Below are 25,609 nucleotides of genomic sequence, written 5' to 3'. Positions count from 1 at the left end.
ACCCCAAGCAACTTTCTTCTGTTGTGACATCACTTCTGTTGTTCTGGCCCCTGGACATGATGTCACAATGAATGATGACTTCCTTGGTTGCAGAAACAGGATGAGATGATTCAGAGATTGTGGTTTATGTGTGTAACAGTCTTCAACCTTTAAGAAAAAGGTAAACAGGCAGACATTTTTCAAGTGTTCAGGGTTCCTATTAAAAAGCAAGCCAAAGCCAAGTCAGCCACCTAATTGCAACTGAAATTCGATTTCTCTAAAATCCACAAACCAGGCTGTCCTCCAGTCTGTCCATGTTCCAGTAGATCCTTCCTGTGCATCCTCAACTAGATAGAGCTTGGCCAGTTACAGATAGATCCTGTCAGTCAGGAGGCCTTTCAGAAACTTGCCACTCACAGAAGCTGGACCTGAAAGGATTGGGAAGAACTGAAGGGGGGGAAGAAGTGAAACCAAGAAAAAGGGATGGAGAAAAGGAACTAGCATTATTTTAGTGTCCATTTTATGACAGGTATTTTACTTGTGTTATTTCATTTGATACATATTGCTATCTGTGGGTACAGGTAGTAGTATCTCTATTTTAAAAATGAAGAAACTGAGGCTCAAAAATATAGAGCAGCTTTCCTAAGGACTCAAAAGAATTGACAGAGTCAGTATTTGAACCAAGTTCTGCCTCATTCCGAAGCTCTATTACCTCTTCATCATTTTTCTAGAAGCAGAACTACTTGCTGGGGAATATAGTGTGCCTTTCTCTAGCAGTGTGCTCCTCTTAAGATGCCATTCTGACTGGTTCTCACATGGACCTCTTTGCCTACCAATGCCAAATCTACTTTTCCACCAGTGCTTGCCCTTTGGCCTCCCATAGTTAACTGAAATGGATGGAAGTAATAAATTCTCTGGGCCTCATCAGCCTATGATGTTCAGGTCCTATCATAACTCTTAGTGGATGGTAGGACTTCCCCATCTCAGAGCCAGCCATTCGTAGATGTGACCATCTTTATCTTCACCACATCCCTGAGCAGAGGACAGAAAAGGTGTTACTAGTCACTTTACAGATGGAGAAATTCCTGCCTACCAACATGAGTCACCCCAGGTCACAGGGAATCCGGGACAAGAGCTCAGGTCTCCTGACTGGACAGCAGTGTTAAACCCTTGTTTGACCATTCTATTTGGAGTCTTTGAATAAAACATATTTTATCAGTCACCCAGTCCTATTGAATGAATTACATTTAGTCTTTTCATTTCCCAATGTACCCATTCTAAGTGATGTCACTTTCAGAGTTCTAGTTAAACATATAACACTGAAAGCCACCATTCTTGACCATCGTGATTGCTGGAATGCCCCCCTCCACTTTGTAGTGTAACCAGCTTCCTTGCCAGCTCTACCTGGCTATTTTCCTTTACCATTGCTTTTGTGGACTTTATGTTAAGGTTTAAAACCTATTCAGAAAGTCAGGATGTTCCAAGACAGACTCAGGTACAGACCTATGTGTGTTGTTGAATAAGTTTATTCTCACTATGTCAACTTTTAGTCCTCTGTACTTTGTATTTTTTAAGATGTTGTATGTGTATATGATGAATTAGGGTAAATGATGTGTAATTTGTGTAATTTTTTCTAACATTCCATGCTTTTTGGTGATTACCTCCAGCAAACATTGAGCCATAGTTTTGTCACCTTTAACAGACCAGTGTTCCCATCCACAGGTGGCTGATTCTGTGATATGGTGGGGTTTTCATAGTTTTGCTTAGGGGTCTAGCAGGACTTTGTAGCATCCATCTCTTTCTATTTTGTGGTACATGTATGATGGGCCCACCTGTTCATTTGCACAGAAACGGGAGCAGAAAAAGGAGCTGGGCCATGTCAATGGACTGGTGGACAAATCTGGCAAACGGACTACATCCCCCAGCAGTGACACTGACTTGTTGGACAGATCAGCTAGCAAAAGCGAACTCAAGGCAATTGCCCATGCCCGGATCCTGGAGAGGAGGGCCAGCCGGCCTGGCACACCCACATCCAACGCCAGCACAGAGACTCCTACCTCTGAGCAGAACGACGTGGACGACGACATCATTGACGTGGACGAGGAGCCAGTAGCAGCAGAGCCGGACTATGTGCAGCCCCAGCTGAGGCGGCCCTTTGAGCTGCTGATCGCTGCTGCCATGGAGCGGAACCCCACCCAATTTCAGTTGCCCAATGAACTGACTTGTACCACTGCACTACCAGGTTAGCCAAACCATCATATCTCTTCCCTTATTCCAGCTTCCTTAAAGGATTAGTGTCTAGTTAAAAGGCAGTAGTTACCTGCAAGGTCACTGTCCATGTAGCCACTGCCTCAACTTCCTGTTCTTGGTTCTGCCTGGAGAGATCTTTGAAGGTTTTAGTTATTACAGTGTTTGTTCCATTTCCCATTTTCTGATTCTCTAAACTCTTTTCCCACCCCCTTCCACTACTTGTTTTTTAAATAGGTAATGCATTGATCTGGTTCAAAAATCAAAACACATAAAAAGACTTAACAATGAAAAGTTTCCCTTTCACCTCTGTCTGCCATCTCTCTGGTTTCCACCCTCCTACTCTTCACAGAAAACCACTATTTGGTTCTTAAATATCCTTCTAGAATGTCTTTGTGTATACATAAGTAAATAAATATATACTTGTATGTCCCCTTTTATTTACACAAACATAGTGAATTTGTTTTCTTATTTTTTATTTTTTTTGCAATTTTACTTTTTTTTTTTTTAATTGTAAAAATGTGTATATAACACATTTGCCAGTTCAATACTTTTCAGGTATGCAGTTTAGTGATATCAATTCAAAATAGCATACTTCCTATACTGCTGTTTTCACTTCACATTATGCTCTAGAGATCTTTCCATATTAATATAGAATTTCTTCAATTTGCATAATAGTCCATTAAACAGATAAAAATATAATTTTACGTAACCAATTTCCTATTAATGAATATTTAAGCTCTTCCCGATATTTTGTTAACTACAGACATTTCTTCAGTGACTAACTTCGTAAGTCGATCATTGTGCAAACGTGTACATGTACAGTATATCTTACATAAATTCATAATAGAGTTGGTGGGGGAAAGGATATGTGATCTTACAGTTTTAATATAGTACCAAAGTTCTTCTTTTTTTTTTTTTTTTTTAAATAAATCAAGTCACAGCTTTTACTTGATACCATGAAGCTAATAGATCTCATTTTCTTCTTCCCAGAGAAGGATAAATTGTAAGGCTTAAGTAGCCTGCTGGTCAGTAGGATGCACACAAAATCAGAGCTTTTCTGATTTCTGTAAAGAATATGGTGAAATTATAGTCTTCTCTTCAGCCCTTTCCCTAGAATAATTCTTAGTTGACCGTTTGACTTGGGCATTTATATTTCTTAGGCTGCCAGTATTTAAGCTGCATTTCAGACTATGTTGGCAAAACATTGAAATGTGTTTCTACCTTGGAGCAGGTGACTTTTCTGATCGTGTAGTTCTGATTTATGTCTCGTCCTCCCTTCTCATTCTTCTTTCTCACTTAAAACCAGAACAAGGGCCCTCAGAAAGAGGTCCATGACCACTGTATGGCACATGCTTTTGCTAAGATCTGTTTTTTCATTTACTGTTGTTTCCATATCCCAGGCTAGGAACTCTGAAGTGAGGGATAGTTTAGCACCACCATTTTCTTTTCTAGGTTCTAGCAAGAGGAGAAGAAAAGAAGAGACCACAGGCAAAAATGTTAAGAAAACACAGCATGAGTTAGATCACAATGGTCTCGTTCCCTTACCAGTCAAAGTCTGTTTCACGTGTAACAGGTATTTTTCTCTCATACCTAGGGGTTCTTCCACCTATTCAGAAAATGATGGGGTTTTTTTTCTCTCTTCCTTTACCTCTTCCAAACTATGTATGTTAAATGTTGATAACCCATATTCGTATGGCAGACACAGAGACTAACTGACTAATCGACCAGAACTTTGAATGTCCTATGAGTCAGAATTGACTTGATGGCCGTGGGTTTGGGGTTTTTTTGTTTGTTTGTTTTGCATGCCCTAACAACAAATTCCGTGAAGAATCTTAGCACCTAGCAACTAGTTTACTGTGTTTGTAGAGGCTAGAACTAAAGGAGTTGAGCTTAAACTGAAGCATGAGATACTTAGCTAGCAGGAAGAACTCTGCCCAGCAGGGAAACAAGTCCCTGGAAAAAGTAGTTTTTAAATCATTAAAAATGAGTTTAAAAGTAGTACAAGTATCCATGGTAGCTGGTATGCATAGGACTGGATGACGTCCAAAAGCCTGTAGGCTGCCCCAGTTGTATCTTTCCTGGGACACTGGTTTCCTTCAAAATGATCTCCTCAGTGACAGGAACCAGCTGCTTCAGTTACAGAAGCTGGACTTACTGGCTTGGGTGTGTTAGAATGACTATATTGTGGTCAGAGCAGGATAGCAGGAGAAAATAGCTATCAACAAGATAAGCAAAAGCTATAGGGAACTAGATGGTAGCACAACAGAACCTTGAACTAGGCCCAGACTCTGGCATCCAGTACATCTCAGGGACCCAACGAGTACTGTGGTTACAGATCATTATTATCATTTGTTCAAGCCTCATCTCTGAACCATGCATACATGACCACATTACAAAATCATTTTTCCTCACTCATGGGAGAACAGAAGGGTAGTGTTTGCACAGGGAGATAGCTTGGGGGCTGGGAGTGCATGGGAGGGAAGGACACAGGGAAGAGGAAACTACGGGAAGTGGGACGAGAGCTGTTACAGTGTGGGGAATTGCAGTCAGTGTCATGAAACAAAATATGTGTGAAATGCATACAGAAAATGAATTTGCTCTGTAAACTTTCACCCAAATCATAATAAAAAAATTTTTTTTTAATTCATTTTCCCTGCTCACTGCTCCCTGGCAGATTGTCAGTTTTGCCAAGTGCTTTATGCGAAAAAGAAGCATTTTCTTGCTGTGGTTAAGACTCTAGAAAGGTTACTAGTGATTTTTTTTTTAAATGAGGTAGTTGTTCTCTTTTGAGGAAAAGAATGATCAGAGCAGAGTTGGCTAACTTCTTCCTGTGAGTACTGAGCATTGATCATTCCTGCTCTGACAGCCATGTTAGCTACACTCTAAATAAACATTTACTTCCCAAAAAGACACATTCCTCTTAGGAGAGAGAATAATGGAGAGCCTGGTGGTAGCCTCCAACTTCATTTATCTTCTTGACCATGAATATAACTGAATAACTAGGGGAGGAAAAGGTGGGAATGTTAGAATTATCGAAGAAAGGTTGTTTCACGGTGTATAGTTGGTTTGAATTTTCCCATCTTGCCACAGAAATGGCCTACATCTCTTCTTTGCAGGAGTTGCCGCGTGGCCCCTCTCATCCAGTGTGACTATTGCCCCCTCCTGTTCCACATGGACTGCCTCGAGCCGCCACTCACTGCCATGCCCCTGGGCAGATGGATGTGTCCAAATCACATCGAACATGTGGTGGTAAGTACAGCAGTGTCCATTCAGTCCTCTGTGGGCACAGCTGGAGCATGGACTGATTCAGTAGAAAGCATGTTAAGATCAGCTTTGTGCCAGAGTTGACTATAATCTCTCAAGTGCTGGTTTCTACAGACCATCCTACTCAGTTCTGGTTATTTTGACAACCTCAGCAGTGCATTTTGCCTTTTCCTACAATACCTTGTTTTGGTTGCACAGACAGACTCAGCCTACTAGTGCTGATTGTTCATGAGTAATCACTTCATAGTGAATTAGGCAGCCCAAAGGGGAGGCCATTAGATCTAACCTTAAGGCAATAAATGTCCACAAGACTTGATTCATATTTTCCTACCTCTTATTTTTAGAAGGAACAAACTAAGAAAATTCTAAAATATTTGTTCTTACATCTCAGGAATTAGCACTGGCTAATACTGCCTGGCAACTTCTGAGATTTGAAAAATTAACATGAATAGTACCAGTATTCTAGTGCACCATTTATTAAATACCTAATGTATTCAGGCACTAGATGAGGCTCTTTCCCTTCTCTTGTTTTGTTTCATTCTTTATAACCACCTTGTGATGATAGTACATAATAGGTATTAGTAAGTAAGTTATTGAGTAAATGAATGTGAGAGTACTATTACTTTATCTTCCAGGAGTCCGGGTACATTTCCCAGACTGCTTCCTGGGGCTAGAACAGAGCTGTAATTTGCTCTGTTGCTCAAAGAGGTTTAGGACATCTCCTTATAGGCAGTTAGAATAGTCATTCACAAGGTTGAATGGAAGAAGCCTTCAGGCAGAGGTGCTCCTTTACAAAAGCAGCCTTTCCAAATTAAAAAGGTTACTGCCTATGTTATATTATCTGTTAAATAGTGATAACTGTGGAATGACTATTGGCCTTAAACATGGCAGTGTGCTCCCAAGCCCAGCCCCTACGGCGAGGGAACCTCAGTTATAGACTTACACACATGGAATAGAAAGGTTGCTTTGCATTGCCTGCTGCTGCTCGGAAAGGTTTCGCCAGGAGAAGGCTGCTCTCTGAGGCTCAGTGTGAGAGCGTCTTGTTTTGCTTTTTGCTGATCTAGAGAAAAGTACATGAGCAGTCTAACCAAGTTTGAATCTTAAAAGAACAGCTCTCCAGCAGAGGAGAAATCTTTAATTTGGTAATTTTTTATTATAGCTTAGGAGTTTTCCCTAATTCACTAATTAGGAAGCTTCTACAGCAGATCCTTTTGAATTAAAGTAGGAGAACAAATGTAGAGAAGAAAAGTAGCTTAATTTCTGTATGCCTTCTGTATATAAGAACTCTTTTTTTTTTTTTTTTCCCCTCTCTTTGGCCTCTAAGAAGAACTCAACGTTTTCCCCCACCTACAGAGGAAGATAATGATACCTAGAAAGGCTCACTAATGTTTGCTGGTACCATGGAGTAGAAATAGGACAGGGCACACAGGATTCTGGTGCTGACTCGGTTAGCTAATCTCCTTCCTATATAGGAGACAATCTTGCTTCCTGGAGGAGAACATCTCATGCTACAGAGGGTGTCTGGGTCTCTTCAGGGCCATGGCCTATGTCTCCTCTGAAATTTGTGCTGCTTTTGGTTACCTGGCAAAGGGTGTTCTGACTCTGCCCTAGGGCAGAAAAATGTTGAGGGCTGAATTTGTAAGGGGACTTCTTGGCTTAGTTCCTATTTCCTGTCCCCCTCAAACCTCTCTAGGGGATGAGAGCATAGCAGCTTCTCCCCCACTTGATTTGGAGAGGGCTGGGGAAGGGTCTCATCTATTTACCCTTGCCCTCTGATAAGAGAACATCTTAGGCTCTTCTCCAAACCCCCAACTGAAGGAACTCATTTGACACAGGGCTTCTATTTTTTAGACACAGAAATCGGAGTTAGCAATGAGGTGATATGCACTTTGAAGCTCATTGCAAGAGTGTGTCTGCTTTGTCCCTAGCTGAACCAGAAGAATATGACGCTGAGCAATCGGTGCCAGGTATTTGACCGTTTCCAGGACACCATTTCACAGCACGTAGTCAAAGTGGACTTCCTGAACCGAATCCACAAGAAACACCCTCCAAACCGCCGTGTGCTCCAGTCGGTCAAAAGAAGAAGTTTGAAGGTGAGTCACAGCCTGGTGCAGGCAGGATGGTGCTCTCTGAGTGCTTTCATGGAATAAACAGAAGATCATTGTCCCAATTTTACAGATGGAGACTGATGCTCCTGAGATTTGTCTGTGGTGCCTCAGCAAGTAATGGATGTTTAAATACATGAGGTGTAGTGGTCAGGATTGTGAGGGTCAAACCCCAAGGTGGCTTTTGGACTTTGCAAGTCTCTAGTTCTCCTGAGGATAAGCACCCTTTGGCCCAGCCCACTGAACCCAGGTGTACTCTCCTGTTACTGCACCCTTGCCTGGCACTCATCTTGTCTGTTGTCTGTTCTTGGAGCTGGACCCTGTCCCAGAGCTCTCTGGCGAAATGAAGGTAGTCGTGATTAAGCAGAAAAAAACATTTGGAAAGTGAGGAGCTATTCCTAAGGAACTTAACAGGAAAATGTCCAAGAGAGAGTTAAATCTTTTTTCAGGCTGCTGCTAATATAACACTAGTGACCCAGATTGTGGCATTGCCATAATACCTAATATTTATATGCACTTTATAGTTCCTAATGTGTCCACAAAGATTTCTTTTGTTGAAAACAAGTGGTGGTGGTGAAGATGAGGATGTTTCTCCTAAACTATTCAGTCTCTTCATTCCGTCAACCTAGAGAGCACAACACTATGTACCCATATATAAACTTGCAAATAAACTTATTTTTCTGTTTTAAGATACAAAAACAACCAAGTTCATTGCCATGGAGTCAGGATCTGACTCATGGTGATCCCTCCTTGGGTTTCCGAGGTGGTATCACTATGGAAGTAGATTGCCCAACGTTCTGAGGAGTGGCTGGTGGGTTTGAACCACCAGCTTTCTGGTTAGCAGCCAAATAAATGCCTTAGGTACTATGCCACCAGAGCTCCCGTTTTGAAATAACCCCTTCAGATATTCCTGTGTGTCAGTGGAAACCAGCAATTCTTAAATCTGACCACTTGATGGCAGCCACACTTTAAAATCATTCGCACCACTCCTGTCACTACCAGTGGGTGTCAGTGATAGCAAGATGTTAACTGTTGAAAATTGTATAACAGACTCCTAACTGCATAAATATTTATACTAATCTGGAAGCACAAGTTTTCCAAAATTAAGATATTTTAGTTTGGAGGTAGAGGATACTAGAGGTGGCATTCCTTATACCTCAGGGAAATAGAACTAAAAGTATTCCAGACTAATTCATTGTGTAGATTTGGAGGAGAGCCTGACTGCTAAAGTAAACAGGCCAAGGGTCCTTGATGAAGTCTTCTGATTTTATGGTGCCCTCCTCTTTTTTTAATGGTTCCCTATTTTTAAGGGATATTCAAGGGCATGAGTTGCCTGAAAAGCCTTTCATACTTGGACAATTTGAGAGTGAAATGAGGACTGTATCACTAAAGGACAGTGACAGAACTGCTCCAGCTTTCTTCTGGAACATTGGCCTTTATCTTTGATGCATAACAATACAGGCAAAAAGCACTGAGAACTTTATATGTTCACTGGAGACTCATCTTCTGCTGTACTCTTCCCCAGAGAACAGCCGTAGACCAGCCCACTGCTTGTTCCTCCCACTCCCATTCCTGAGTGATCTCAGACAAGCCTATGGTACCAGCTAACACTGCTGTGGTGATGACTCTCAGTGCCATGTTCTTACTCAGATTCATACCTGCCTTCCTATCCCAAAGACAATTCAGTCTCAGCCTGCCTACCCAAAAGTCTTCCGCCCCTCCAAATCTGCTCTTCCTCCTATATTTCTATTTCGATTAATGACATTAATCTCCATTCAGTCCTTCAAGCCAGAATTCTGGGAACCACTTTTAGTTCATCCCATGTCTTCCATAAGTACTTTGTCACCAAATCTGTTGATTCTCCAAATGTTCTCCAAATCCATTGAGTACTTTCACACTCTGTACCTTACACGTTGCTTCCCTACCAGGGATGCATTCCACTTACAATTTTTCCTTTGTCTACCTAGAAGATCCTTCTCACCTTCCAAGTCTCAGCTCATATATTCCCTTCTTTATAAAATCCTCACTAATCGTAAGCTCCCTCCCACCCGTCCCCAAACAGAAATGAGCATATTCCTCTGTTTTCTATAGCACCTTAGACATGTCTCTATTCTAGAACCCATTGCATTGTATTGTAATGCTTGTGTGTTTATCTCCCACTAGACTGTGAGCTCCTTGAGGGCAAGGCTTAAGTTTCATTCATCTCTGGATCACTAGGTCTTGCCATAGTACCCTGACTCAAGAGGTGCTCAATAAATGTTGGTTGAATGTATGAATGACTCTTGTTTGTGTGGCTCTTTCATTCTTACATGGTGTGACTCAGAGTGTGTCTTTTGTCTTTGTGCAACAAAGAGGTCTTCAGTTGTTTCATGAGTCGTGAATGAATGGGTGAAAAAAACTAACATTGATTGAATGCTTATTGTGAGCCAGGCATCAGGCTGGGCATTTTTGACTGTGAATGTGACCTCATTTAAATTCTTACCTCTCAGTTATTGCTTACTACCTCCCAAACTTGGCACTGAGCAGCAGGAGCCTAGAGTACCACTCTGAAGCCCTGTCCAGTATCAGTTTTACATGGAACTTATTCAAGTCAAAAGCAGAAGTCAGCATGCACTTATTTATGGATTCTGCAGGCCTGAGACCTTGATGAAGAAAAGTGGGGGCCTGCTTGCTGTCTTGGTCTCTGTGCCATCTCAGGCCAGTCTGTGCTGTGTCAGAATCGAAGAGATGGGACACCAAGCAATTGCAGCCAAGTACAAGCCTCCTTGTCCTCGGTGTACCCCAGAGTGGATGGTGTTGGGCATCAGCACCTCAGACAGAACAGCATGGCCGGGGCAGAATCATCTGGACATGTTGGCACTATCTCCCTTTCCTTCTTCCTTCTGTTTGCCCTGAACAGGTTCCCGATGCTATAAAATCTCAGTACCAGTTTCCACCCCCTCTCATTGCACCCGCGGCCATTCGGGATGGGGAACTGATCTGCAATGGGATCCCCGAGGAATCACAGACACACCTTTTGAACTCTGAGCACTTAGCCACCCAGGCAGAGCAGCAAGAGGTGAGTGAAGGCAGGGCCGGGATTCCAAATCCAGTGTTCCTTCCATCTCACCATCACTGGTACTGGAAGTAGCCTCAGTGTCATTCCCTTCCTCATCTTCCACACCTCTACTCACCCCAAGGCCTGGACTCCAGGAGTTGAGTATTTCAGAGAGAACCTCTGACTCAGTTCCTAAAGCAAGTAGGAAAGACAACAGAATCAACCAGCCTGCTTCTCTCCATCAGCCTCCCAGTGTACTGGGAGGTGGGGAAGTCTGTACTGTAGAACGAAATCAGTAGATCCATAGAGGTTTTGTGATAGTGTTGGACACACAGTAGGTGCTTGGGGGAGAGTCAGAATGAGAAATCCAGGCAGTGCCAACCAGGTGCCTCGTGAGTGTACCAACAGGGCTTGCTTGGGAATAGAAATGGAATCCCATTCAGGAGTCTAACACTCCCTTCATGGGCATTCTCCATGGGACCTTGGAAATAGTGCTTGTCAGCCCTGCTGTAGCTGTGGCAGGAAAGACCGGCACCTCCCAGGCTTTTCACCTTCCTCTCTTCTTTTGTTGCAGTGGCTCTGTAGTGTTGTTGCGCTCCAGTGCAGCATATTGAAACATTTATCTGCTAAGCAGATGCCTTCGCATTGGGACTCTGAACAGACAGAGAAGGCTGATATTAAGCCTGTTATTGTGACTGACAGCTCAATCACCACCTCCTTGCAAACTGCTGACAAGGCACCTACACCTTCCCACTATCCCCTGTCCTGCCCCTCAGGGATTAATGCCCAGAATTCCCTGAGCTGCTCTCCACCCCATCAGCCCCCAGCCCTAGAGGATATCAGCTGCAGTTCTTGTGCAGAAAAATCCAAGAAAGCCCCCTGTGGGACTGCCAATGGGCCAGTGAACACAGAGGTGAAAGCCAATGGCCCACACTTCTACAGCAGCCCCACTGACTCCACGGACCCCCGGCGACTCCCAGGCGCCAACACCCCCCTACCAGGCCTTTCACACCGGCAAGGCTGGCCCCGGCCCCTCACGCCACCAGCAGCTGGGGGGCTTCAAAACCACACTGTCGGCATCATCGTGAAGACAGAGAATGCCACTGGCCCCAGCTCTTGCCCACAGAGGAGTTTGGTTCCTGTCCCAAGCCTGCCCCCTTCCATTCCCAGCTCTTGTGCCAGCATCGAAAACACCAGCACTTTGCAAAGAAAGACTGTCCAATCACAGATAGGACCTCCGTTGACAGATTCAAGGCCACTGGGCTCACCCCCAAATGCCACCCGGGTGCTCACTCCCCCCCAGGCAGCAGGAGACAGTATCTTAGCCACAGGGGCCAACCAACGATTCTGCTCACCAGCGCCATCATCAGGTGAGTGCTGCTCAGGCTTGGGGTGATTTGGAATAATTTTGTGCTCCTCCTGGCAAATAACACTTAAGATTCAAAAAACACTTAATGTCCCTGTGACTACTTCAGAGGACTTTGATCTCTACTATTTGTTTTCCTTCCACTTCTGTGATAGAAGGGGAAGCACATGTTAACTTGTCCCCATTTTATCGGTGGGACTGCTTAGGCTCAGAAAGGTTAAATGATTGCCTTATGGTGGCCTAGCAAGTTGGTTGCAGGTTTGGAACTACAGCCTGGGTCTCCTGAACTCCACCTCATACCTTCCAAACCTAGTTTTTGGCCTGATTTGTTCCGTCACCTTAGAGAAAGGCAGCCTACTCTCTGGAATGACTGTGATCACCCTGAGTGATGGCCTGTGTTTCATGGTCTGCACACAAGATTAGATCCATGCCTAATCCAGCTCCTCAAAGCCAGCCCATATGAGGAACTTCCGTGTCAGGGAAATAGGGAGTAGAAAGCAACACTGCCTAGGGTGGTCTGCTCAGAAACTTGACCTCGGGCCACATGTCAGAGGGAAGTAAGTCTCCATTTGGCCTAGTGTGGACTTGCTCTGTCACTTGTCCCCAGTAAGCACTCAGGACCTTGAGGTTGCCTGACCCCAGCATCTGAACCAGGTTTCAGATGCTGCTGGAACCCCTCGTGGTCTCTCCTGTCTGAACTGAAGCCGGCCTCCTAGTCAGCTGGGAGTCTCGGTATCCAGGTGACTGTGACTTCTCTGCATGGGGGCCCCTGGTCCCAGGATGGCCCCTACTTTCAGGCTGTTTTCCTGTCTGTGATCATCCTTGAATACCAGCCTGAAGATTTTGCACCCTGTGAGTCACACTTTAGTAGGCAGGGATTGCAGGGGCAGGTACCACTTATTGAAGAGTAAAGGCAGCAGGAGGCCCAGAGAATAAGCGACCCTGTCACTTTCCCCAGAGCAGTAGTTGTCACTGGTTTTTGGTGCTCTGGAGAGTCCTGCGTGCCCGGGTGCGTTGTCATTCCATCTGCCCTTCCTCACCACACGTTTTTAGCTCTAGGAGTTCCAGAGCCTATGGGTTGAGAATCAAGAAGGGAACATCACCTTGGGTCCGAAACCAGACCTGTCTCAGCAGTGGGGGATTGGACCGGTGGGTTTCCCTCAGGCGACGTAAGTAACAGTCTTCCTGCTCCGTCCCCAGATGGCAAGGTCAGCCCCGGCACGTTATCCATAGGAAGCGCTTTAACCGTACCCTCTTTCCCAGCCAACTCTACTGCCATGGTGGACCTCACCAACTCACTTCGAGCATTTATGGATGTCAATGGAGGTGAGTGAGCGAGCTGCTGCAATCCAACCAGTTGGGGTGACAGCATTCAGCTTATTTCAGAAAGGGAGAAAGGGGATGTCTGATCTCAGAAGGCTAGGGAGATAGGCATGAGGGGTGCCCCTTCGGGTAGGGAGATGGTCTAGGAAAGAAAGCCCCTTCTCTGATCCTTGCTTTATACACAAACACATATACACAAAGAAACAGAGAGAAGAGAACAAAATCGCTTAGAAAAATCACCTGGACGTACAGAGTGAAACCAGAAGGATCCTTGCTCTCAAAGGAGGAACACACACACACACCCCTCTGTGGGATGCCTCCAGAATTGAGGAAGACGAGCAGATCTTGCTCTCTGGGAATAGAGGGCGGGAAGAAAATCCAAACCTCAGTATCTAGGCCCTCCCCGCAGACAGAGAAGTGGTTTGTTTTGCTCTGCCTTTCTAGGACCACTTTACCTAAACTCAGGCTACCCAGTTACAAGAGGTATCTACACGGGCTGTTTTGGGGGCCCATCTGTCACTGCAGTGCCTAACTACAGATCCCTGTACCATTTTGTATTCTACGCTGTTTGAGCACAAATCACTCGGCTGGATGTTAGGAATGCTCAACTAATTTGCTCTCTGACCCTCATCTACTTCCCCATTCCATTTCCTCCTCAGCTGCTTTTTAATCTTTCTCTTTGGTTAATAGAAATCGAGATAAATATGCTGGACGAGAAGTTGATCAAGTTTCTGGCCTTGCAGAGAATACATCAGCTTTTCCCCTCCCGGGTCCAAGCTTCGCCAGGCAGTGTTGGGGCACATCCGCTGGCTTCTGGAGGGCACCACACAGAAGGTGAGTATGCACACCCCTGTCACCAGGGACCTCCCATCTGTGTGTGTGATCTCCCTTCCATGGAGGAACTCAGCTTTCAATATCTCAAGCCTCCATGTGTGCCTTTAATGGGCTTAGTAAAGCACCATGGTTTCTCTTCTCAGAAAGATGGCAACCACAGCTTTCAAATAGACTTGGGGAAGTCTGCTGTAACTGGCTTTCATAGGCGTATACTCGGAGACCCAGAATGCAGCTACCAGTGCACTTCATATCTGTGTTGTGCTTGCTTTCCACTCATTTGCTTTCAGGTATTTTGAGTTAGAAGGGTTCCCCAAAAGGGAACTTTTCAAGTTCAAGGTGTGAAACAATAACAGTGAACTAGCTTCCTAGAAATTCTTCCTAAGAGGTTAACTCCACTTAGGATATCTCTTAGTGCCTTAACTATCAAGAGCCTTACTAGTCCGAAGTGCAGACTCCAGACCCGCAGCATCAGCATCACCCAAGAATTTGTTAGACAGCTCAGGTAGGGCAGAGCGCAGGCCCCACCTCAAAAGATCTCTAGACAGTTCACATGCACATTAAAGTTTGAGGTCTTCTGTCCATGAGCCCGGTTTTCCCACAGCCACCTTATCTGTCAGCTGGCCCTGATAAGCCAACTAGCAGTCTAGAAGCTTAAAGCACTATCATAGCCTGCCCTTTGGTTTTTTGACTATCCTCAAAGATGGTCCCCCCCCTCATCCATGTCGGAGATGGGGAGAAGGATGCCTTACCCTGAAGCCAGTTTCCAGTGTCAGATGTGAGTTTGGAAAGATGAGTAATCCCATAGGATTATTTTCTTCAGGCTATGAGCCAAAGAAAAAGATTGGGAAGATCCAGGTTCTATTGGTTTATGTTTGTTCTGAGTTTGTAAATGATCCTTTCCCTGTGTTTGTCTTGCAGTGCAAAGAAAGGAAGTACAGGCCCGAGCTGTGTTCTACCCCCTCCTAGGTTTGGGAGGAGCTGTGAACATGTGCTATCGAACCCTCTACATCGGGACAGGTAAGCCAGCCAGGAAGCTGAGAGAGGTGCTGAATCTGTTCAGCCCTAAAGATTAACACCCTTACCCTCAGAGGCTAGAAAAGAGGAGAGGGAAGTCTTCTCTGAGCTGAATGGTTTAACCCAGTGGGTGTTTAGACAAGAAGGACTGAGAGAAGACAGGTGCTTGTCTTCCCTGGCTCAAGCCCTTTTGCTTTGTCTGCGCCTAGTGTGGCATCAGGATGGATGAAAAGTCATCTCTGACTCCTGCTCAGTGAGGCATTTTAAAAACCACAAGGAAATACCTCAAGAGAGAGTAATTGGAGGTCTTTGAAAAAGTGATGGGGGTCACACCTGTCCAACCTTCATTTAACCCTCTATCTGCTGCAAAGGGACAGACAGATTGGCAATCTAAGCCCTTAGCCTAGAAATGTCCCATTCTTTCAGATAGAATTTATGGGCCCTGTATGCCCATATTGTATTCACATGGAGACCTATGCCCTCTTCACTAGCTCAGAACTCCCTTCTGGGCAGCAGTCATGTGTTGTACAGCATATCTGCTGGCAGGGAGAGTGATCTTAGCAGGAGATTGGAAGCGGCTTCAGTCTTTGTTCTAAAATACAAGGAGAGGGCCCCGGGCTGCCTGCTCCTGGAGGTCTCTACTTGCGTCCACCCAGAAGCTGACTCCCTCCCTCCCCTCCCCCACACATATACCTTACAGTCTGTTCTCTACCTTTCCCTCTACTCCTGCTGCCTTGCAGGAGCTGACATGGACGTGTGCCTTACAAACTATGGTCACTGTAACTACGTGTCCGGGAAACACGCCTGCATATTCTACGATGAGGTGAGGGGTGGGGATGGGGTGGGAGGGAGCTCTCCCAACCTGAGGCCTCTCCCAGGCACGGGGTCTTTTGTTCAGTGCACTGGGGTGAGGGTAGGGGGTTGGGGATTCTCTCCTTTTCTTTCCTCCCTATATTTCCTGGAGGAGAAGAGTTTGGGTGTAAAAGGGCATCCTACAGTGACCTACCTGCCCCCCAGGAACAAGGCTACCATTTCTCCTGAGTTCTCCTAAAACACAGAGAAATGTGTTTCAAATGTGTTCTCATTTCTCCTGAGGTTGGCTGAAAGCAGAGCAGGGGACCAACAGAGAGAGAGGCCAAGCCCTCTGGATGTGTCCCTCTGAGTTTGTTATGGGCCTGGGGCCTTCTTTATCATGTGTCATGTGCCAGACCGTCACACCAACAGGAGCCAATGCTAAGGAGACAGTAGAGGAGCTGTGGGAGTGCAGGGGGTGTGGGGTGCTAGGAAGGAAGGCTTCCTAGAGGAGGTGAGTCTTCAGCCCCTTCCTGAATGGTGAGGGAGGGGAGCAGAGTTCCCTTGGTAGAACAGCACAGTCTTCTCCGTATGTTCTCCGTATGTCCTCTCTCCCCTTAGCCCCAGGCAGCAGACCACACATCTTATCTTCCCTCCTCCTCCTCAGAATACCAAACATTATGAGCTGTTAAACTACAGTGAGCACGGGACAACGGTGGACAATGTGCTGTATTCATGTGACTTCTCTGAGAAGACCCCGCCAACCCCCCCAAGCAGTATTGTTGCCAAAGTGCAGAGTGTCATCAGTAAGTTGGAGCAAAGTGTCCAGCCACTTTTTGACATATTCTCTAAAGCCCTAGTCAGTATGGTTCTGGCTTGCTGCAGATGACCTGCTGGCTCTTGGCTCTTTTCTTGCTTTCTCACTCCTGTTAGCCAAGCTGTCCTTGCCCATGGGGCCCAGGGAAGGCCATGGAGAAGCACCCACATAAGTATACACACCTACTTGGGGACTTTTGGCCCTACTAGCCCTTTCTGAGCATCCCTTACCCTAGCCATGCAGCAGTTAGAGTCCGGGAGATATGGGGCCCAGCCTGGCAAATGGCCCAGAGGGGTTGGGTGCTCATGCTTCCTCCCCTGTGACCATCCCCTTTTTCCCAGGGCGCCACCGGCACCAGAAACAGGATGAAGAGCCAAGTGAGGAGGCAGCCATGATGAGCTCCCAAGCCCAGGGGCCACATCAGAAACCCTGCAACTGCAAAGCCAGCAGCTCGAGCTTGATTGGGGGCAGTGGAGCCGGCTGGGAGGGCACGGCCTTACTGCACCATGGCAGCTACATCAAGCTGGGGTGTCTGCAGTTTGTCTTCAGCATCACTGAATTTGCAACCAAACAGCCCAAAGGCGATGCCTGCCTGCTGCAGGATGGAGTCTTGGCGGAGAAGCTCTCCCTCAAGCCCCACCAGGGCCCTGTGCTGCGTTCCAACTCCATTCCCTAGGGCTGGTGGCTACCCCGCCACCTACCTGTCCACCCAACCCAAGACTCCTGCAATGCAAAAATGTACACAAACCAAGCCCGGGTTTTTTTTATACTCCACCAGAAACCCTTCAACTACAATCTTTGCATGAAATGAAGAAATCCTTTTGACTGTTTTTTAAAAATCCTTTTTCTTTTCTCAAGTTCTAAGGGGCATTTGCACATATATTTGTACTCAACATTTCATGGGAAAGCGGCAGACCTGAGCTGAGGAACAGTGAGGGTAGGGAGGGGAGGCCGATGGTCTGGACACTTCCTCCAACACAGAAACCCTTCCACCCACCTCCTGCTCCCTCTTACTCACCTGCCCGCCCCGCCGTTGTAAAATAATCAGAAACTTGTTCTATTTTGTGGCAGTGACAATAGTTTTATATTAAAAGAAAAAAATACAGTTTTCATACAGCAAAATCTATACAATATCATTGTTTTATTTAATATAAAGATCGCTACCCACCCTCCTTCCATGGTTCCCACCCTTCAAGTTATTTTCCCTTTCTGCAGCGGTTGCACTACAGGTAGCTACTGTGTATTATGGACAAATGAGAAATGAATTCTTTTTCTGGCTGTCCATCTATTTTAGTTCAAATAAGGAAAAGTGTATTTGGATTTTGTGTAAATACATCTAGTGATGACATTTTTTTCAATGTTTTTAAAAACTGTGTACAGTACTACATGTGGTAGAGCGTTTTCTTCAAATTGTCTATTGTAGCAAAAACGTTTTTGTCGTAAACCTGTTTTGTCTCCTTTTTTTGTTCTCTTGCCACTTCTCTTCCTCCCGTCCCTGGCTCCCTTCTCTCCTCCTACCCCAACAACTAGTACCAATGTACATAGTAATTGTAATGTTTTAGACTTTACAGAAACTTTCCTGTATTCTGTATATAAAAAAACAAAAATACTTCAAATTATGTTTTCTGCCTGTCTGTCCTACCTGTCATCATGCCTAAAGGGGACCCTTCCTTAGATCCTAGTTCCACAGGACCAAGTCACATTCCCAGATACTCAGTGCCCAAGGGAAATACGAGAGGAGAAGTATTGGAGAAAAGGAGCCTAAAGCGGGGTGGGTCAAAATGGAAGGGTAGGGTGCACTTGAGAGTTTAGAGGGTTTGGTCATTTGTCACGATCAGATTCTGTATGAGTTCAAGAGTGTAGGTTCCTAGGGATGAGAGTCCCTGCACTTGGCTGTAAAACTGAGACACTAAACTGAAGCTAGTTCAAGACCTTGCTTTCTAGTCTAGAAACATTAACCTAAGAAGTTGAGGCTGCTTTTAATTTTATGTGTTTGCTATCATATTTATCTCTTTAATTCTAAACACCTGGTTTTTGCTTACACACACACACACACAAAGCTTAGGTGGACATTGAACAATTCATTCATGTATTCAAGTACCACTGAGTCCCACCTCTGTGCCAGGCCTGTGCTAGGTACAGCAATCAACAAGACAAATGGCCCTTGCCTCTTAGAGCTTAAGTCTCTAGTGCTGAGCAATTTAGTGATTCAAATATGTTGGAATCATCATGAAAAAAGTGGGAAATCCCATCTCTAGATTGAGCCATGTCACCTGTAGCTTGTGCGATTTACACTGACAACTTCTCTACAACTGCAGTTCCTCATCAGGAGGTGAGTCTACACAGTACTTTATCCTAAAGCCCTGGGAACCCTCACATATCAAACTCCATCCCTTCTCCCAGGCCTTAAATGAGGAACTTTCTTGAAGGTTTTTTCCTGAGCACAGTCTCCCCTATACCTTAGATTAAGAGCACTGGTGTGTATCCCAGGACAGGTGAATGGGTGGTACCTGTTGCTGTATCAGGGTTTTGCCTCGGGGATGGGAAATGCATCCATTTATTTCATGAATATTCCATCCCCAGCATCATCCCAGAGCATCTACAATTGAACTCTGAATCCATAGTACAGATTAGTCAGAAACTTCCCATGGAATCTAAAATCTGCTTCTGGCTTTGTTCCACCCACCTAGCTGTCTCCACATTCTGTTCCCTTGGCCTTCTGGGTCTCTTGAACTCTCCAAAGGCAGGAACTGCACATATATTGTGCCACCTGGTATTTCCAAGACTAACCACACTACTGGACAACACCCTAAGTGCCAAACAACGTGCTAAATTGTACTGCATTTCTTGTCCTTGCTTCCCCTCCTGGCAAGTCACCTGACCTGACCAGGTGTGCCCTTACCTGTGCCTTCCTAGCTTCCCTGCCCACCTCACCATCACAGTTACTTCAACTGAATGATGGAGCTTCCTTTCTTCTACAACCTATAAGAACTTTCCTTCTGCAGGGCAAATTACAGATTTTACTCTCCCTGCTTCCCTAGAGAAACAGGAGGGAGACTATGGAGGCAGGGAGATACAGACAAGAGAATCCTAACAACCTTTAATTGATGATGCAACATTGCACATACCGCTTCTCTCTGGCCTCCAAGGGAAGCATCCTAGAAGCAGCGGAGGGCTAGATGTGAGGATAAGCAGCTGAGGGTTTGTTTATTGAGGAAAAGGGGCTCAAGATTGGATTCATTCTCTCAGAAACACAAGAGCCTTCATACACACAAATTCAGACGGCAAGGATTCTGCTTTGTACTCACATCTAGAAGACTCACACCTGTTAGCTCCTCTTCACAAGAAACATTACAAGCCCTCAGATAGAGGGCATGTGCACAGGTACACATGCAGTGGACAGATACATACTGAGATGTTCATTCAAACACACCTTGCCAGGTACTACAAAAGCACACACACACACCTAGAAGGTGCTCACATTGGCACACACAGGGAGCACTCCCAGGATCCACGAGCACCTGGACACCTACAAGGTATTCACACAAACAAAGGTAAGCATGGGCTTACTTGTGCTTGCTTATGAATTGGTAGTGAGCAGTTTCACAGGTGAAACTTCACTATAGATTTTTAAGTAAGCACAAGTAAATCCTTGCTTACTGGGTACTCCATCCTTGTCAGGGATTGTAAATTTGTAAAGGCTTTATTCTGTAGGAAGGTGCTGTGGGGTTGGCAGAGAGACAAATGCTAGCCATACCTAAAAGCAGAATCTTTGATGCGAAGAAATGTGAAATTGTTCACTACAGATTCGTAAGCAGAAGTAAACCCGTACTTACCTTGTTTATTGGGTAATCCGCCCTTGCACACACAGAAGTCAGACATGCACACAACTTGGAAGCGTGATCACAGGGTCCCCAGGCACATGCACGCTTAGAAGTCATTCACAGACACAGATGATGCAGATATATGTACACACCTAGTTCACACGGCAAACACCAAAGAATGCAGATGAACGCCTAGGGGGCGCTCGCAGGGCCACACGCACACGCGCGCACACACCCCTTCCTAGCCTTCCCTCCCTCCTTGGCCTCCCAGAGGCCCCCTTCCAGGCCTGAGCTGGGCGAATCGGCGGCCTCCGGGTGGCGACCCAGGGTGGCGCAGGGCCTGGGCGGGAGCCTGCAAGCGCAGCCGGCATGGAAGCGCTGCTACTGGGCGCCGGGTTGCTGCTGGGTGCCTACGTGCTGGTCTACTACAACCTAGTGAAGGCCCCGCCGTGCGGCGGCATCGCCAGCCTGCGAGGCCGCACGGCTGTGGTCACTGGTGAGGGCGGGCGGGCGGGTGGGCGACCGGGGCTGCAGGGGCGGCCCGCCCAGCTCAACCCGGTTCCCGCCCGCCATCCGCAGGCGCCAACAGCGGCATCGGGAAGATGACGGCGCTGGAGCTGGCGCGCCGGGGAGCGCGCGTGGTGTTGGCCTGCCGCAGCCGGGAGCGCGGTGAGGCGGCCGCCTTCGACCTCCGCCAGGTGAGTGAGTATGGGGGTGACTGGGACAGTGAGCCTAGCACCTATCGGGACCTAGAGGAGGGAACAGAGTGGCTCCAGGGGACCCAGTCTGTGAGAGGAGAGCGCAGCTTGGCTCATTAAGTGCACAAAACGGGGGTGCCCAAGGTGCTGTGGTCACACAGAGAAGGGACATCAGACTCAAATGGGGGTGAGTAGGAGTTCCTGGAGGAAGTGATTGCTGTTCTAAGAATCAGTAGGAGTTAATTGAGGACAGTGGAGGAGGGAACAGCACCTGCAAAGGCCCTGAGGCAAAACAGGTCTGATTAGAGAAACTGAAAATGTTTAGTGAGTTTGAAGCGCACAGTGTGGGGAAGAGGGCAAATGAAATACTGAAGGCTCTGAGCCAGGGCCAGGCTCTGGTGGCCCTGATAGATGCTAGTGAGGAGCTTGGATTCTATAGGATGAACAGTGGGGTACAAGTGAAGTAGCCTCTTCAAGATCTGGACCAAGTCACAATAGCTTTTTGGAACCAATCCCTTGGTGGCTGTGTGGTGTATGAATTTGAGGGGGCAAGAATGGATAAGACGGAGAACAATGAAAAGTCTGTTGCAAATTTTAGGATGGGCAGTAATGGGGTGATAATAATAGCTGTAAGTTTCTACTCAGTGCTGTGTGCCAGGCCCTGTTCTAAGTACTTTACATATATTAACTCATTTAATCCTCACAACAACTCTATAAACTATTATTATTCCCATTTTTCAGTGAGAAAATTGAGACCCAGGGAGATTAAGTATTTTGCCTAAGGTCACATTCCAGTAAGAGGCAAAGCCAAAATTTGCATCCAGAGCCCACATATTTATCTACTGCACTCTAATGCATAGCGGCATATTTTAGTAATAGGAGGAGGTGGAGTCTCAGAATTTGGGGCCTGGGGAGAGGGAAGAAGAGGGGGGTGCCCAGTGACAAGCCTAGCCCTTGCCACTCCACAGGAAAGTGGGAACAACGAGGTTATCTTCATGGCTTTGGACTTGGCCAATCTGGCCTCTGTGCGAGCCTTTGCCACTGCCTTCCTGAGCTCGGAGCCACGGCTGGACATCCTCATTCACAATGCCGGTGAGGGGCAGCAAGCCCTGCAGGGGGGCAGTGGGTGGCCAGGGGCCAGAGCTCACATGGGAAGGACACCCTCAACTCCCATCTCACAGATGGGGACACTGAGGCCTTCAGGGCTCCCTCCAGAGCAATTGCTCATGCCTAGCCCCTGCCCCAGGGATCAGTTCCTGTGGCCGGACACGTGAGCCCTTTAACCTGCTGCTGCGGGTGAACCACGTCGGTCCATTCCTGCTGACACAGCTGCTGCTGTCCCAGCTGAAAACATGCGCTCCCAGTCGTGTGGTGGTGGTGTCCTCAGCTGCCCATCGACGTGGACACCTCGACTTTACCCATCTAAACCGCCCTGTGGTGGGCTGGCAGCAAGAGCTGCGGGCATATGCTGACAGTAAGCTGGCCAATGTATTGTTTGTCCGGGAGCTTGCCACTCAGCTTGAAGGCACTGGCATCACCTGCTACGCAGCTCACCCAGGTGAGGCCTACCTCCTTGGTTGTTTCTGATTCCCCCTCTCCTGTCCTTGTCCCATCCCATGCTCCCCCAGCTTCTTCCTGAGCCACAGAATCTCAGAACAAGAAGGAAACAAGTCCCAAGGAAAGGCTTGCCCCTCTGCTAATCTTGGAGCCAAGGTCTCCTAGTCTAGGATCTTCCTCTCACAAGTTTGGATGCTCACCATAGGTTGGGTATGGCAACGAATAAAACTCAGGTCTTTGCCCCCAAAGAGCTATCCATACTTACTGAAGTAATATTGATGATGAAAGCTAACAATCATTAATTCATTAAAAAAGCATTTACTGAGGACCTACTAGGTACCATGCATTATGCTCAGTACTGGGGACATAGCAGTGAACAAAACAAAGACCTTATACAAAGTTTATATTCCAGTGTGAAGGACGAGACAAATGAATGAATAAGTATATACAAGGATCAAACCAAACACACTGCCATCGAGTTGGATCCGACTCACAGTGACCCCTCCTTGGGTTTTCAAGGCAGTATCTCCACAGAAGTAGATTGCCTAACCTTCCTTCTGAGGAGTGGCTGGTGAGTTTGAACCGCCAGCCTTCTGGTTAGCAGTCTAATGCTTTAAGCACTACACCACCAGAGCTCCTTTGTACAAGGACAGGTGGTGATAAAGTGATATGGGGAAACATAAAACAGGATAAGGGGAATATAGAATGTCAGGGGATATGGCAGGCATGCTATATTTTATCCATGGTGGTCAAGGAAGACATATCTGAAAAGGTGACATTTAAGCAGAAGCCTAAAGGAGGTGAGGGAGTGAGGCTATGTGGCTCTCTGGGGAAAAGAGTGTTCTGAACAGAGCACACGGCAGGTGCAAAGGCCCTGAGGCAGAAGTGCCTGGGATTCTTAAGGAAGATCAGGTAGGTGTGGCTGGACAAGAATAAGAAGGGGAGAGTGCAAATAGATGCGGTCAAAGAGATGGACTGGCTCCTCTAGGGTCCCTTGTAAGTACTTTTAGCTTTTACTGAGTAAAAAATTGATTAATAAGATCCACCTGCCTTCAGGGAATAGATGACAGAGGTATAACAAGAATTGTCCTACCCATATTACCATACTACATTTCGTGTAGTCATTGTCTAAGGCTCATGAATAATTATAATAATGATAATAATCACCCCAAAAAAAACAAACCAAATCAAATCCATTGCTGTTCATTCCAACTCATAACAACCCTATAGGAAAGAGTAGAACTGCCCTATAGGGTTTCCAAGGCTATAAATCTTCACAGAAACAGTTTGCCACATCTTTCTCCCCCAGAGTGGGCTGTGGGTTTGAACCACCGACCCTTCTGTTAGCAGATGAGTGTTTTAGCTACTGCACCTCCAGGGCACCTAATAAGAATCAACTAACCTGTATTAAACCTTAGTTACACTCATATCCCTGGTATTCAGAACAATGGCTGGTACACCATAAGCCAAAAAAAAATAAATAAACTCAATGTCGTCGAGTCAATTTCGACTCATAGCGACTCCCTCCTTGTGTTTCTGAGGTGACGTCTCTATGGAAGTAAATTGCCCAATCTTCCTTCCGAGGAGTGGCTAGTGGGTTTGAACTACCACCCTTCTGATTAGTAGTCAAATGCCTTAAGCACCACATCACCAGAGCTCCCTGGTATACCAATAGGTGCTTAATAAATGTTTGCTGGTTGAATAAACAAAGTAGGGCTCGAGCTAGAAGATAAAGGTGGTAAGACAGAATTGTTTCAGGCAGGGACACAGCATGAGGAAAATCTGAGAGGTGAGGTTGTCCAAGTAGTCTGATGGAAGGGAGGAGGCTTCCTGTAGAAATGAGTGACATCACTTTGTGGGGACTGATGAATAACTGATAAATACTTCCTTGGCTTTTCTGGAACCAGGCCCTGTCCCCCACTCGCCCTCTGGCCCTGTTCTATTGCCCTTACCCCAGGCCCTTACCCATCTTCCCCCTATTCCTTTCTTCCTGCTCCCAGGGCCTGTGAACTCAGAGCTGTTCTTGCGCCATGTTCCGGGATGGCTGCGCCCACTTCTGCGCCCACTGGCCTGGCTGGTGCTGCGGACACCACGAGGGGGTGCCCAGACACCTCTGTACTGCGCTCTACAGGAAGGCATCGAACCCCTCAGTGGGAGATACTTTGCCAACTGCCATGTGGAGGAGGTGCCCCCAGCTGCCCGAGACGACCGGGCAGCCCACCGACTATGGGAGGCCAGTAAGAAGCTGGCAGGGCTGGAGCCTGGAGAGGAAGCCGAACATGACGAAGATCCCAAGCCTGAGGCCCAAGAGGCCCCATCTTCTCTGAGCAGCCCCCACCCCGAGGAGCCCACAATTTCTGAATCCTATCCTGGCCCTCAGAGCTCACCAGACTTGTCTAAGGTCACATACCGAAGGCGTATGAAAGCTGAGCCTCAAACCCCAGCCTCCTAACCCCCAGGCCAGGTGCTGTCTACAGCAGTTGACAACCCTTTGAAAACCCTGTGTACCAGGCCATGCCCTGGGCACTGAGGTTTCGACTTTTACCTCCATGGTTACTTTCTAGGGCCTTATGGTATGTCCTGGATAGCTCTTTTCCTAGAGGAAGGAAATAGTGGGTTATTATTCTCTCCCAGAGTTATTATTAACCCTCCCTCCTGGGTGACAATAACCCCAGACAGGGGGTGGGGGTAATGTGCCAGATACTGTGCTTCTTGGGTAGCAAGAATTTCAGATTTCCCTGGCTTCACC

The 25,609-nt window shown here is 46.5% G+C and overlaps 2 protein-coding genes across 2 annotated transcripts in view; both read left to right on the top strand.

Moving 5' to 3' along the window:
- The window catches only part of PHF12 (PHD finger protein 12), a 39,022-nt gene extending 21,565 nt beyond the window's left edge, over positions 1 to 17,457 (top strand). Inside the window, exons 4-15 of the mRNA XM_007937391.2 lie at positions 1,828 to 2,221; positions 3,682 to 3,802; positions 5,346 to 5,478; positions 7,422 to 7,586; positions 10,498 to 10,656; positions 11,210 to 12,005; positions 13,202 to 13,327; positions 14,015 to 14,158; positions 15,077 to 15,175; positions 15,913 to 15,995; positions 16,632 to 16,770; positions 17,123 to 17,457. Of these exons, the coding sequence (XP_007935582.1) occupies positions 1,828 to 2,221; positions 3,682 to 3,802; positions 5,346 to 5,478; positions 7,422 to 7,586; positions 10,498 to 10,656; positions 11,210 to 12,005; positions 13,202 to 13,327; positions 14,015 to 14,158; positions 15,077 to 15,175; positions 15,913 to 15,995; positions 16,632 to 16,770; positions 17,123 to 17,457 (2,694 nt within the window). The remainder of the gene's footprint in view (positions 1 to 1,827; positions 2,222 to 3,681; positions 3,803 to 5,345; positions 5,479 to 7,421; positions 7,587 to 10,497; positions 10,657 to 11,209; positions 12,006 to 13,201; positions 13,328 to 14,014; positions 14,159 to 15,076; positions 15,176 to 15,912; positions 15,996 to 16,631; positions 16,771 to 17,122) is intronic.
- A 3,517-nt stretch (positions 17,458 to 20,974) lies between these two features.
- DHRS13 (dehydrogenase/reductase 13) lies at positions 20,975 to 25,312 on the top strand. The gene is made up of 5 exons (XM_007937558.1): positions 20,975 to 21,101; positions 21,185 to 21,303; positions 22,272 to 22,395; positions 22,550 to 22,861; positions 24,861 to 25,312. Exons 1-5 carry the CDS (start codon positions 20,975 to 20,977, stop codon positions 25,310 to 25,312), a joined length of 1,134 nt encoding a protein of 377 aa, XP_007935749.1.
- The last annotated feature ends 297 nt before the right edge of the window (positions 25,313 to 25,609 follow it).

This window comes from Orycteropus afer, unplaced genomic scaffold, assembly GCF_000298275.1.
Source record: "Orycteropus afer afer isolate SDZICR_OR568_19922 unplaced genomic scaffold, OryAfe1.0 scaffold00042, whole genome shotgun sequence".
Taxonomy (NCBI): Eukaryota; Metazoa; Chordata; class Mammalia; order Tubulidentata; family Orycteropodidae; genus Orycteropus; species Orycteropus afer.
The sequence above is the reverse complement of the archived record's forward strand: the minus strand, read 5'-3'. Positions and strand labels throughout refer to the sequence as shown.